This window comes from Colletotrichum karsti, assembly GCF_011947395.1.
Source record: "Colletotrichum karsti strain CkLH20 chromosome Unknown Scaffold33, whole genome shotgun sequence".
NCBI classification, from domain to species: Eukaryota; Fungi; Ascomycota; class Sordariomycetes; order Glomerellales; family Glomerellaceae; genus Colletotrichum; species Colletotrichum karsti.
Genome location: NW_024065933.1, coordinates 303811 through 316845, shown reverse-complemented (window position 1 = coordinate 316845; position 13035 = coordinate 303811). Strand labels below are relative to the sequence as shown.

The window sequence follows — 13035 nt, the reverse complement described above, 5'->3', positions numbered from 1 at the left end:
AACTGCGCACGCCCGTTGCAAACCATTCAAGACTTGGAATACGTTGACCGGGCGAGCTGCAAACTTTCTCGGCTCATCACCTCGTATGATTTCACTTCTCATCATCCCGGGGGATATTTTGCCAGCTATTGGCCCCTTGAGCCATCAAAAGGTAGCGGTGAGCCTTGCGCCGGACTCAACGCAAACCCATCTCCGTCCATTCACCATCCCAATTCTCAGACAGGGCCAGCGACTGTGCACACCCGGCGGAACGGCTCCCCGTCGTTGATATCCCAGTGACATCAGCCATGGAAGATCTTCCCTAGTCGAAACTCTCGCATATTGCGCCGCGCGCCTGTTGCTCTATACCAAATACCTCGTTATGCTGCAGCCTCACTGCCAGCTGGCCCGGTAAGTTCGGTTGACATGTCTAGGAACGACACCAGGTTCGTTACTCGTGCAACCGTTGTTGCCACGCCCTCGGCGGACGCCGCCCGTCTTTGCTGCCTCTGATGGTTGAAGCCGTCCCTGGTATTCCCGACGGCTTCTCCGACCATTCCTAATTGGAGACCGCCGTTCATCTTACATGTCGATGCAACCTCTTCTCACCCCGAGCTTTTCCCCCGTCAAGTTCGCGGGCCGGCCCTGCCCGGCTTATGGCAGCAATGCGACGATCTTGCTGAAAGTGGCATGTCGGAAACGAAAGGCTAAGCAAGTCACGGAGTAGTCGATGGAGATGACTGATACGCACGGCAGCTTTTGGTCTGCAGCCAGCTTGGCGCCAGCTGTAACGAAACCCTCGACCTCGGCGGCAACGACGCCTCCCATCACGCAGTAACCGATGGTAACAATTTTGCGAGAGAGCAAGTGGCCAAGGCACACGCACGCACTTTGAGTCACAGCAATACGACGTGTCTTGACGTCACATGCCGGACTTGTGATATCGAGCACATGCGCCTATTCGTTGCCAAATTTTGAGGCCGGGACGTTTGATATGCCAGGTACTGCCGACTGAACTGGAACGGAAGTTCCATTTCTCTCAAACGACTTTGTCTCGTAGCCAACGCCCGATCCCCCCAGCTACAAGTTCAAAACCACTAGTAACTAGCGAGGCCAAGAAGATATCAGTCCGCCTTTCGGAAATGCAGACTTCAGTATGCCCTACATGCATCCACCTCTCGGCAGGTTAACCCCCACGCAGATGGGGGGCGCCCACTACTCCCCGCAGAGAGGGGGACGCTTACCACGGTGTCGGGTCCCTCATTCTTCAATGAAGATAGCATATCATGAGGCGATATCGCGGGGAATGGCGATGACCAATGGTCATGCTGATTTGATCCTCAATAGCCATCCCACGTCGCTGGACAGCGGAGTTGCGCGATGAAGAATAATGGTGTGGCTGCCTTGCCTCTCGTCGATTATGTTGCCGCTTGGCTCAATCATCAGAGCGAGCAAGCATGGGGAGCCAACGGTGATAAATCTTACAACCTCCCGGTAAACGTACAGTAATATCGCCGCGCCTCCTTTGTCATTTCTTCCAATCAACGGTTCAGACAGGCGAGTGGTTCACACCGACACCATCTTCACCCATGAGACGGGCTGTTCTCGTCCCTTTTCGAGGCAGAAGCGACACAAAACTTATGCAGCTTGCCGGTAGTTTGTCTACGCTGGATTTCTTCGGTGAATGACTTGGCCGGCAGTGAGACGGGCGATTGGCAGACGTTGTCTTCGGATTCTCACATCATCCACACAGAAGTCACGGTAACATTCTGGTCACACGTCAGAACAAGCAACGCCAGGCAACCGTCTATTTCCAGCTCCGCTGAGTGGTTAACTCGCGGCAAATGAATATGCGCGTGATATTTCTAGACCTCGCATTGGTTGCGAGAAAGATCACAGTTGATCATCACCAGGGGAAATTCGGAGAATCTCCCCTGTCTTCGTAATCTGCACCTCTCGCAGATCGATCAGAGGTCGCTTCGGAAGTCACGAGTGCCTATCATTCTCGCAGCGGTATCTCACAAAGCTGAGCCCGTACTTCCATCAGCCACGCGCCGCAATCTTGCTTTTCTGCCGAGTCTCCTTCAGCTGATCTCGGGGATCTCTTTTTGGAGTGTTTGGAGGGGCTCCAATGCAACGGCTTGGATCCCGTGTAGCTGCAGATACGCGCGGATGGCTTTCGCTTTCGTCTCGAAACCGCGGAGACTGTCGTTGGCCACTACTACCTGGGCAGTGGCGAGCGTCGTTCTCTGGTCGATGCGCCAAACGCGAAGTTCTGGGATAGCCTGAACCCCCGAAGTCTGTGATCGCTCAGCATCACGGTCATCTCGATCAAAAGGACATAGTATCCATACCTGAGCAGCCTCGGATTTGACATTGTCCAGGTTGATGCCAGGAGGCGCACTCTCCAGCAAGATGTGTCCAGCTCGCTTACATAGAGGCCATGCCGAAAGCATGATGGTCAGCGCGATGAAGAGACTGACTCCAGGGTCGGCGTAGAAGCGGCCTTCGCCGTTGCCCTTCCATATGACAACGGCTGCGACGATCACGCCGGCGTTGTTAATGGCGTCGCCGATGACGTGGATCATGACTCCGAGCATTCCGAGGTCGCGGCCGGTGGGCGCCTTGATGACTGTTTGTTCGGGATCTGGGCATGATTGCCTTGGCTTTTCGACGTCGGCCTCATGTCGCAAGATGATCGCTTGTTGAGGTACGCTACGCACCGAATATGGGGGTTTTGTGAGTTCCTTGCTATCGAAGTTGCCAGTATCGTGGCTGTGGTCATGGTCGTGATGCCCCTCTAAAAGCAACTTAGTTTTGCTTGGGTGAAAAGTAGGGAGGCCGACGCTCTTACCGTGCAGGAAGCTCATTACAAGAACATTCAGCCCAAGACCAACGCAGCCCATGATCAACATGAGAACGGGGTCATTAACCTCTGCAATAGGGTCAGTCTTCCGCATAGTTTCTCTCAAGCCGTAAGCCTACCGCTCAAGTTGATAAATCGTTCAACTGCCTGGAGGAGTATGCTGACTCCCAAGGCAAGCAGGAACACGCCGTTGAAGAAGGCACCCAGGACTTGGGCGCGCTTCCAACCGAACGTCAACGACCGAGGCGCTTCCTTGCGTTCCGAAAGCTGTCATCATTATCGTCAGTTTGGGTACGACGTTTGGGTTTCAGAAACGTACTTACGACGACGGCTAGTAAGGCGACGAGGAATCCGATCAGATCGTTCATCTACGTCCGAGTCAATAATGTTGGCTCTGGCCTCTTGTGGACTTTTTTGAAGGAGTAACGCACGTAATGGAACGCGTCTGCGATGAGGGCCAACGACTTGGTCCGGAACCCGACTACGAGCTCGGCGATGAAGAAGGCGCCGGATATGGCGATCGTGGCGACTAAGCGTTGTTTCTTGGAGATCGCGGGACGTGCCATCTCGGAAGTCGGTTCTTCGTTGATGCCGTTGGCTGTGAGATGAAGCAACGTTCACGGTTCGAGGGTGTCAAGAAGGTTGGCTTTTTGGCATCATGTCTCGGGGTTTTTCTTGAGAAACAGTTTGGTCACGGAGGAGAATCACCTTGATGAGGTTGCGCGATGTACTTCCGTGTTCGGTGATTCTCGTACACGCCGCGGACAGGACGCACGCTGACACGGGTACATGAGACTGGTGATTCGGCTGGGCGCCGACGGGAAGTTGGGAGTTCCGGGGGTGATTCGCGCGACGTGGCATGTTTGCTTGACGGGTGGGACTTAGGATGGCAGGTGGTACGGGAGTCGCGGCTCGGATGGTTGCTTCGAGTCACGGGTCGGCATGTCTAGCATTGTGAATAGCGGGAAAGGCATGAGTGTCACGATACTACTGTTTGGATGATCAGTATTGCTTCTAAGCGGCGTATGTGGTGACGTGAATGGCCTCACCCTCAAGGTCGAAGGGCCAGGCAGGAAGGACCTTGAGAGCCTACGCACTAGAGATGAGTCAAGCTGGACTTCGCATCGTTTCAATTTTCTTTCCAAACCCTCTACAACACACCTCTTTCCTTCCGCTTCAACCACCACCACCACCGATCCTCCCAACTCCACCTCCGCCATGACAACACCACAGAATTCCAACCACGCAGTCATCAGCAATGCCACAAATCCCACCCCGCCCTCACCCCCTTCCACCCCGGGCAAAATCGTCGTCCTAAACGGCTTCCCGGGCACAGGCAAACTCACCATCCTCCAACGCGCCAAAACCCTCCTGCCCCCCGCCACGACCCTCCTCGTGGACAACCACCTACTCATCGACCCCGTCGCGGCCGTCATACCGGAGCGGAGCGCCGAACACCACGCGCTGCGCCGCGCCGTGCGGGCGCCCATCTTCAAAAAACTCGCGGAGCGCGCGCGCGCGGGGTGCGTGGTTCTCATGACGGCGTGTCTGGCCGAGGGGGACGAGACGGACGCGGCGTTTTTGGGGGAGTATGTCGATATGGTGAGGGGGAGCGGGGTGGAGTTGTTCTGGGTGAGTGTGGAATGCGAGCAGACGGTTTTGGAGGAGAGGGTTAAGAGTGCTGGGAGGGGGGAGGGGAGGATGAAGTTGACGGATGTGGGTGTTCTGAGGGAGATGTTGGGGAGGTATAGGCTTATTGAGGCGGGGAGGAGGGGGGATGGAGGGATGAGGGTGGTTGTGAGGACGTTGGATGTGAGCGGGTCTGTGGAGGGTTCTGTCCGCGATCTGATGAGCGTGATCGGTTTTCCGCAGGGTGTTGTCGGTTCGGGATGAAGGCTGGGTTGACTGAGGTGGTTTATATGAGGACGGTTTGCTGAGCTGAAGCGGCGGTATGGTTGCGTCACGGGGGGAGGGTATGACTTGTAACGAACGACTTAGAGGTCTTCAACAGTCGCAGTTATGCAAATAAAAAGCGTATTTTCTTACCTTGACAAGAGTTCTGTCCTGGACACATGAGATGTCTGCCAACTGCCCAGAATGATCGACGATTTTGTGGCTGTGGCTTCAAAATATCTAGGTCATGGCTTTTATCGACAACATACCGGCTTCCTAAACAACATGGTCAAAACCACTAGACGACGATGTGGCTGTATTACCGGGGGTATAAAATATCTATCAGCAGTCCGTGCCGCTAGCTAATACTGAAAACCAACATACGAACACCCAGACCGAGACCCTGGTAAGTCTCACCGAGGTGAAGATGGGATCTAAGACACGGTGAGACTAAGGTACGGGCCTGCAAACATCGAAATTCTGGGGAAGCCGAGAGTAGAAGGCGGTGTGCGCATCCATCAAGCTCGACACCCACAATTCTGCCGTCGCAATCGAGCTATCAACTGCAGTGATGCATCACCGCGACCACAGCTTCCAGCTCAACTGATACCGATAAACCAACAACGCGCATTGTTTTTCTTACGACACAAACAAAGCCATTTCAATCGCGACACCAGACAACCCGAAATGTCACAGCGAACCCACACCACAGGGCCCCCGTGACCGAACCGAATCCACCCTTTCCCGACCCCCCCAAAAGCGATGCCTCCCCCACCGCTACGAAGCGGCGCCTCCACGCGCAAAGGTCCGAACTGGCCCTCCCACCTTCGCCAATTCAGCAGAACCAGTCTCGAACCGCCCTCCGCCGCGTCCTCCGTCGAGTCGCCCCGCTCCCCGGATACCGTCTCCAGCGCCTCCACGATCCGCGGCGACAACTCGAGCACCTCCGTCAAGCAGCGCAGGCTCGAGAGGCGCTGCGTCGTGGGCGTCAACGAGGGGTACTCCCGCGACGAGGTCCTCCTCAGCCCCGAGCTCGTCAAGGGCGATGTGCGACCCGGTAGCCTGGTCGCCATCACCGTCCTGAAGACGGAGGATAATAAGACGGCGACGAAGGATCATGCGAGGACGGGGACCGTCGCCGCCGCCGCGCAGGGTGACGGCGCGCAGGCGCCCGACGGCGCGGCGCTGGGCAAGAGGTACTTCTTCGTCGCCAAGGAGATGTCCAAGGAGCTCAAGAACCGGCTGCCGAACGTGGACATCTACGTCGTCAAGCACATCGCCGACGCCTTCGGCATGAAAAAGGGCACGCAGGTCCTCCTGACGCCCGTCGACGCGGACAGCCCCGCGACGGCGGCCTCGCACGTGGAGCTGAGCTTCAAGGACCAGTACCTCTCGCGGTCCGACATGTGGCGGCTCGCCATCGGGGAGCTGACGGAGCGCACCGTCTACAAGGGCCAGTCGATCCTCTTCATGGGCACCATCAAGGCGCAGGTCACGGCCGTCTTCGTCGACGGGCGCAAGACCCACTCGGCCTTCTTCACGAGGGACACGCGGCCCATCTTTAGGAGCGAGTCGGCCCGCTACGTCCTCTTCATCCAGATGGCGCGCGAGATGTGGGACTTCGACTCCGAGGGCAGCGGCGAGATCCTCTTCAACAAGGTCGTCAACGGCTTCCTCCCCGCCCTGTTCAAGAAGTGGGCCAAGCTCAAGGCGAAGCACCTCGTCAGCATCGTGCTCTTCGCGCGCGTCGAGTACGACACGGGGCTGAGCACCGAGCTGGCGGGGACGGTGCACGGGGACTACTACACCGGCACGCAGATCTCGGGGGAGAAGAGGCCGTACAAGGACTTTTACCGGGTCGTCGTCAGCGAGATGGCGAGCGGGGAGTGGACGACGATCTTGTATCAGTTGAAGAGGGAGTTCAACTTCTTCAGGCGAGACATCAGTTTACATCACCAGAAGGCGGGGAGCGCGTTCGTGCCGCTGGCGGAGGAGGGAAGGGGGGTCGCGAGTAATAGGGTCAAGGCGGAGTCGAGCTTGGCCATGTACGGGAACTTTCTCGAGGCGATCAACCTCGCGAGCAGCCAGTTCTCGCACGACTACGTCGACCGGGATCTGATGCGGACGGGCATTTCGATCGTGGTGATCAGTCCAGGGCCGGGCGTCTTCGAAGTCGAGTACGAGAGTCTGCGGAGGACGACGGAGGCGCTCGTGGGGAACGGTATCGGCATCGATCTGATCTGCGTGCCGAAGATGCCGCTGCACTCCGTGCCGCTCTTTCGCTACCGCAACCCGCAGACCTCGGGTGATTCGCACGGCCTGTCGAGGACGAGGAGCGTGAGGAGCAGGGAGAGCACGCCGAAGCAGCAGGCCACGCCCATTATTGGAAGCTACCAGTCCCTTTCGGAGAGCCTGTCGCCTACCAAGGGCCTCGAGCTTGCGCACCGGATGGAGAGGATCGCGAACCCGCAGGACGAGTGGTCGTATGCGCTCCCTCAGTGGCTCCACGTCTCGTACTGGACCGGGACGAGCGAGGAGGCCTTGTCGTACCAGGGGATCGCGTTGAGTGTGTCCAAGGAGGAGGAGGAGGAGAGGAATGCGAGCGAGGAGTTTGCGATCCGTGCGAGGATGTACGATTTACAGATGAGGAGCGTGCTCGAGACGAACGAGATCGAGACCACGCCGCTGCAGGCTGACCCGCTGTTCCCGGTGACGGCCACCGAGACCAAGAGCTCGCACAAGTTGAGGGCCGGGGGAACGGACGAGGTCGCCGTCATTCCGCCCAAACGGCACCCGGACGGCCTGTATGACCACGTCTACGGGTTTCAGAAGTTCGTGCCGGATCGGCTGGTGAGGCCTGGCGAGAAGAGCCTGTGGAAGCAGCTGCAGGAGTTTGACGAGACGAGGGCGAAGCTGCCCAAGTCGAGACGGCCCATACCGAGTAGGGCTTCCCGAGATCTGGAGGAGACGACGAGGAGGCAGTTGATGGAGGACGCGGGGCTTTTCGGGACGAGTCTTCCTGAGAAGAAGATCGTGCTGAACCAGAGCCTGGCCACCGTTGCTGCGGGGCGGAAGCTGTCGGTCAACATCGGTGACAGCGAGAAGGCGGAGATCGTGGCTGCGGCGAGGAAAGCTGCGCAGCCGGCCTCGACGGCCGCTTCCACGTCGAATTCTGCGACGCCGGACTCGAGCAGTGCCGCGGGCAAGGTGTCGTCCATGAGCTCCCCTTCGAAGCCGCCCAAGTTCATGCGGCAAATTAGTCTTGGGATCCGCGGGTTCGGCGTCGCGGCGCCCAAGGTCGTAGCGGCTGAGGCCAGCTTCGAGACGGTGGGCGCCCTGACGGAGCAGAGTGTCACGAGCCCCACGACGCCGCTGGTCATGTCGACGATGCCGCGGCCGTCGTCGCCGCAGGTCATCAAGCCGGCGATGTCGTCGCTCTCGCCGGGGTTGTTTCGGTCGGACTCGAGGGATACGCTCAAGGATCTGCCCAGCACGCCCAGCATACCCATCAACCCGAGGTCGTCGCGGCGGGGCGAGAGCTCGGGGGCGCGAGAGCATCGCCACGGGTCTGTGCTGCCGTCTTCGTTGGCGAGGAAGGATCTCTTCCGGGAAGATCGCGACCAGAGACACTCGAACGTCTTCAGGGCGGAGGACGACAACCAGAAGATGTTCAACAGCAAGCTGAGGGCCGGCGCTATGCCGGAGCTCCCGTCCACGCTGTCCCCGACGACGGCCATCTCGCCGTGGTTGACGGTGCTGAACCCGTCGAACCCGGACCGGCACAAGGTGGACGACACGGTGCTGTACAGCCGCTGGCAGCACGTGTTCCCGCGGACGTCGGAGATGAAGGTGATGAAGTGGAAGGCGCTGTGCTGCCCGGCCGCGGTGCCGCTCACGACGGAGTACTTCCCGAGCAAGACGCAGTTCGACACCGAGTACCAGCGGCAGCCGTACGTGATCGCGCAGAACGCCGACGACGAGCTGAGCGAGGAGTCCAAGTCGCGCGAGGAGTTCCTGCGGGAGCTGATCAGCCTGCGCTTCTCGCAGGGGTTCCAGGTCGTCATCGGGCCGTCGGTGGCCAGGGCCTTCGGGCAGAGGCTGATCCGCATCGCGGACATCTTCTCGCGGGGCCACGCGATGGAGGACGGCACGAGCATCTTCATGAGCGTCGGCAACGTCATACACCAGCTCTCCTGCGTCAACGGGACCGAGGTCGAGGTCAACATCTACATCCGGAAACCGGCCGAGTCGACGGTCGGCGTCGGCAGCAACGCCAGCTCGGGCCCGCTGTACCGGCCCGCGATCCGCACGCTGATGGACGCGGGGTACCAGACGCAGGAGGTGGACATCTCGACGCCGAAGCCCGAGAGGAACTGGAACTACATTGACTCGTACCTCGCGGGACACCACGACGAGATGACGGAGAACCTGCGGTTCTGGCGCGCCCGGTTCGTGCTCATCCCGATGGTGTCGCGGTCGTCGGCCGTGCCGAGAAACCAGGCCGGCGACAACGCGGAGGAGGTGCGGCTGGAGGGGATCAGGAGGCTGTCGCTGTCGTGGCAGAAGCACCGGTACCTCCCACCCCTGGAGAGGAGGTACCAGACCGTCAACGCGCGGCGCGATCCCAACCCGCTGGACATCGTGTACAAGACGGAGGACCCCTCGGTGGTGATCGCGGCGGAGCTCGACAACCTGCCGCTGGTGGAGGGCATGGAGGGGAACCGCAAGGGACAGCTGATTTCCTCGCGCGAGCGGTTCCGCAAGTCGAACCTGAACATTGGCGCGCTGGCGGAGGCGATCCAGCAGCCCGTCGAGAACGGCGGCGTCAAGCTGCAGAACCGACGGTGGCATCTGCGGTTGCATTATAACTGTTTTATCGGGTCCGACATGACGACGTGGCTCATGGATAACTTTGAGGACCTCGACAGCCGCGAGGAGGCGGAGCAGCTGGGCAAGATGCTCATGGTGGAATCGTACGAACGGTCTGACGACAGGAAGGACCGCGGCGGGCTCTTTGAGCACGTCGAGCGGCGACACCCGTTCAGGGATGGACAGTACTTCTATTCGATCGCGAACGAATACGCAAAGCCCCAACCGGGATGGTTCAACTCGAGAAGAAAAGACCTGTCGGTCCCGTCGACGCCCATGTCGGAGACGATGCCGCGAGACTCCCCACGCCCTGGCATGATCTCGCGCCCCACGTCCATCAACGAGGGCAACTCGCCCAACTCGGGCTCCACCACGCCGACGGCCTCCCTCGTGTTCAACAAGAAGATGCCCAAGGTGGTCCTCAGCAAGGTGATCAAGTACGACGTCGACCACCGCAAGCGCTCGTACCGCCCGGAGCGCATCGACCTGCACTACGACAGGCTGCACAACCCGGACAACTGCTACCACATCCGCATCGACTGGATGAACGTGACGGCCAAGCTGATCGAGGACGTGGTCGAGGGCTGGGCGCGCGAGGCGGCGACCCACGGCCTCCGCCTCGTCGAGGTGCCGATCAAGGAGGCCTGCTCCATCACCGAGGTCAACCCGTTCCGCCGGCCGTACGTGATCCGGCTCGCGGCGCCGCCGCCGCACCAGCAGCCCGTGACGTACTACGAGCCCAACTCGTTCGCGCCGCAGACGGCGCCCGGGAAGCACTTTTACCAAAAGGTCATCATGCGCAAGTTCGATTTTGTCTTGGACATGGAGGCCGCGAGCAACTTTCCCCGGGACGTCGAGGTGAGTTATAGTTGGGGACGGCCCGAGTTCAAGTACTCGCAGTACATCCACCGCTCCGGGGTTCTGCTGGCGGAGATCACGGACGACGGGCACTTTCTGGTGCTCGCGAACCGGCTGTTCAGCAACCGCGCGTCGGCGGCGCGGGACAAGGAGCTGAAGGACATGAGGGAGGCGAGCGGGGCGGGCGGGGGCAACAACGTGGTGGAGAGGGGCGGGCGGATCATCCCGGTGGGGAGCTACACGCCGTTCGGGATCCCGCCGGAGGCGACGCCGATGAACTCGCCGATGGTCAAGCCCGTGTTCTACGCGGGCGGCTCGCCGGCGTTGAGAGGGGCCGACGGGACGGGAAAGAACGTGGGGCGGGAGTCGGCCACGGCGCCGGCGGCCGACCCGGTGCCGATCCTGGAGGAGCTGGAGAGGTTCTGCGGGGACGCGGCGGGGCTGGAGGTGTTTTACCGGGAGACGCTGGAGAGGGGTCCGCCGCAGGCGATGACGACGCCCGGGGCGATGAGGCCGACGACGTTGGAGGCGGTGCCGGAGGCGAGCATCCCGAGCCTGAACATGCCGGCGGGGGTGTTGGGGGATGTGATGGGCGGCGGGGGCGGCGGCGGGCCGGTCATGGAGAGGGGGGTGGGCGGGAGCCCGAGTCCAGGGCCGAGGATGGGGATGATGAGTAGTCCGGCGGACGGGATGAGGTTTTTGAGGAGGGCGAGCGTGCAGGACGGGCTTGGGCTTGGAGGGGGGCCGAGGGGAAGGGAGAGGGAGAGGGAGAGGGAGAGGGAGTGATGAAGGGGTGTAGATGTTGATGTTGTAATTATGTGTGTGACGATATCATGAACATTATGGCCACTTTGTACAAGGTGCGGAATATATTCTGAGTGAACTTTGAAGTACCATGACCTTGAAAATAATTATGAGAGTGAATTAGGTAAACTGTCATGGTTTCTTGAGAGTGTACGACGCCGGTCTACATACATATTCGGACTTACTGGGTCTATGATATCTGATAAACATTGTTTTGGGAATACCTCGTTTCGTCTCAATGAGTAACTAATGAGACCTTCTTTGAGGCCACAGCTATAGATAGATGTTAAAATCCTGTATTTATAAGAACTCGTATTGCTAACATTTTCAACTAGAAGACGTCTACTTCTTTTGCAATCCTTCAAGAGTTGAAATGTAAATATCCTAGTTTTGACACATTTGAATCAAGGCGCTAAAAAAACAATTTGTCGTAGCATATTAAGCGGGATTACCAGCGGAACAAATGATAGAATCAGATACGATAACTGGTTTTTCTGTACAACTAGAAGGACATTCTAAGAACTAACCACACCGGATTTCCATGGAGAAAAGCAGCTAGGAATGTCATTATGGTATCGTTCAATGTAAAACCGATGGCTACGGAAATTCAATCATAAACCCGGCACAAAGATCGCAACGGACTTCGGAGAACAAAATCACGGTCCGCAGACAACGGTTTCTGTCCGGAGACGAAGGCCAGGACTTGTCGTTGGTCGCGTGATCAGAACAACGTCGACGACGCTGAAGAGCTGTGGCTGTGCTGGGTATTTGTTGTCTAGGTCCTTCAGGCGGGGTTCCATTGCCTCGGTGTAAGCCCGCCAAAATCCGCTGCGCCACGATCGAATGGACTTCCGGATCGAGCCCCAGGGATCGGGATGCGGGAGAGATCAAAGCCCCAGTCATCAAAAACACACATTCAAATGATATTCTACTAGCGCAGACATTCAAATCACGGATACTGTGGCGGCATTACGGGCGTCGAATGGAATCAGGTGGGATAAAGCTGAGCGTCCCAGCCACAGCTGGAGCCCGGGTGCCCAGCCTCAGCGGCCGGGCGCGATGGCCTCTCGAGACGGGGTATCACCTAGAAGCTAGACTCGCTTCCCGCGAGGCTTGTTCGAACTCTAACTGCCGGACCAGTTGGAGCGATGAAATCCCAATCGGACGGATCTAACCATTCGAGACCGGCCTTTCTGCAAGCTGGAGCGAGGCGGCGAATTTGAGTTGGGCTTACGGGACGAGAGGCCCCTTTGTCAACGTTAACTCGGGGGTGGTATCCCTGTCGGAGGGTACGGAATACGCCTTATTGCGGCCCTGGGATCCCCCGTTTTCTGCGCTGATGTTTGGATAGAGGGGGAGATAGTCGTATATCGGACTAAAGAGTATGGGTGTGGTGAGCTTTTCCATGCACGGGTGGTAACCTGCGACGGTCTAGCCGTGGGTGGTGAGTTGTGGTGTGGCTGATGTCATTCTGCAGCCTCGATTTGCCGTGTCGTCGAGAATTACCTTCAAGCCACGGGCAGGAATGGAATGGCATGCACACGCGCGCATTTGTTTGGCCGCAGGACCGAAAACCCGGGTTTCTCCAACGGTCTTGTTCGTCTTCTTTTGTTCCACGACGTTGTATGTACTCATTCCTGTTCATCGTCGGACTTTTTGGGGGAAAGGACCGAAAAAAAAAAAAAAAAAAAAAAAAAAAAAAAAAAAAAAAAAAAAGAAAAAACAACCCAAACAATCAGAAAAAAGACGACGGTGCGTGGGCGGGG

The 13035-nt window shown here is 58.5% G+C and overlaps 3 protein-coding genes across 3 annotated transcripts; 2 read left to right on the top strand and 1 right to left on the bottom strand.

Moving 5' to 3' along the window:
* Window positions 1-2063: 2063 nt before the first annotated feature.
* Window positions 2064-3459, bottom strand: CkaCkLH20_09360 (cation diffusion facilitator family transporter; the record flags this gene model as incomplete). The annotated part of the gene is made up of 6 exons (XM_038892075.1): window positions 2064-2279; window positions 2334-2779; window positions 2834-2914; window positions 2965-3112; window positions 3169-3213; window positions 3277-3459. The coding sequence occupies 6 exons, from the start codon at window positions 3457-3459 to the stop codon at window positions 2064-2066; spliced, it is 1119 nt and encodes a 372-aa protein (XP_038742658.1).
* A 604-nt stretch (window positions 3460-4063) lies between these two features.
* CkaCkLH20_09359 (chloramphenicol phosphotransferase-like protein) lies at window positions 4064-4738 on the top strand (the record flags this gene model as incomplete). The annotated part of the gene is made up of 1 exon (XM_038892074.1): window positions 4064-4738. One exon carries the CDS (start codon window positions 4064-4066, stop codon window positions 4736-4738), a length of 675 nt encoding a protein of 224 aa, XP_038742657.1.
* A 762-nt stretch (window positions 4739-5500) lies between these two features.
* Window positions 5501-11251, top strand: CkaCkLH20_09358 (vacuolar membrane-associated protein iml-1; the record flags this gene model as incomplete). Its single annotated transcript, XM_038892073.1, has 1 exon — window positions 5501-11251. One exon carries the CDS (start codon window positions 5501-5503, stop codon window positions 11249-11251), a length of 5751 nt encoding a protein of 1916 aa, XP_038742656.1.
* Window positions 11252-13035: the final 1784 nt, after the last annotated feature.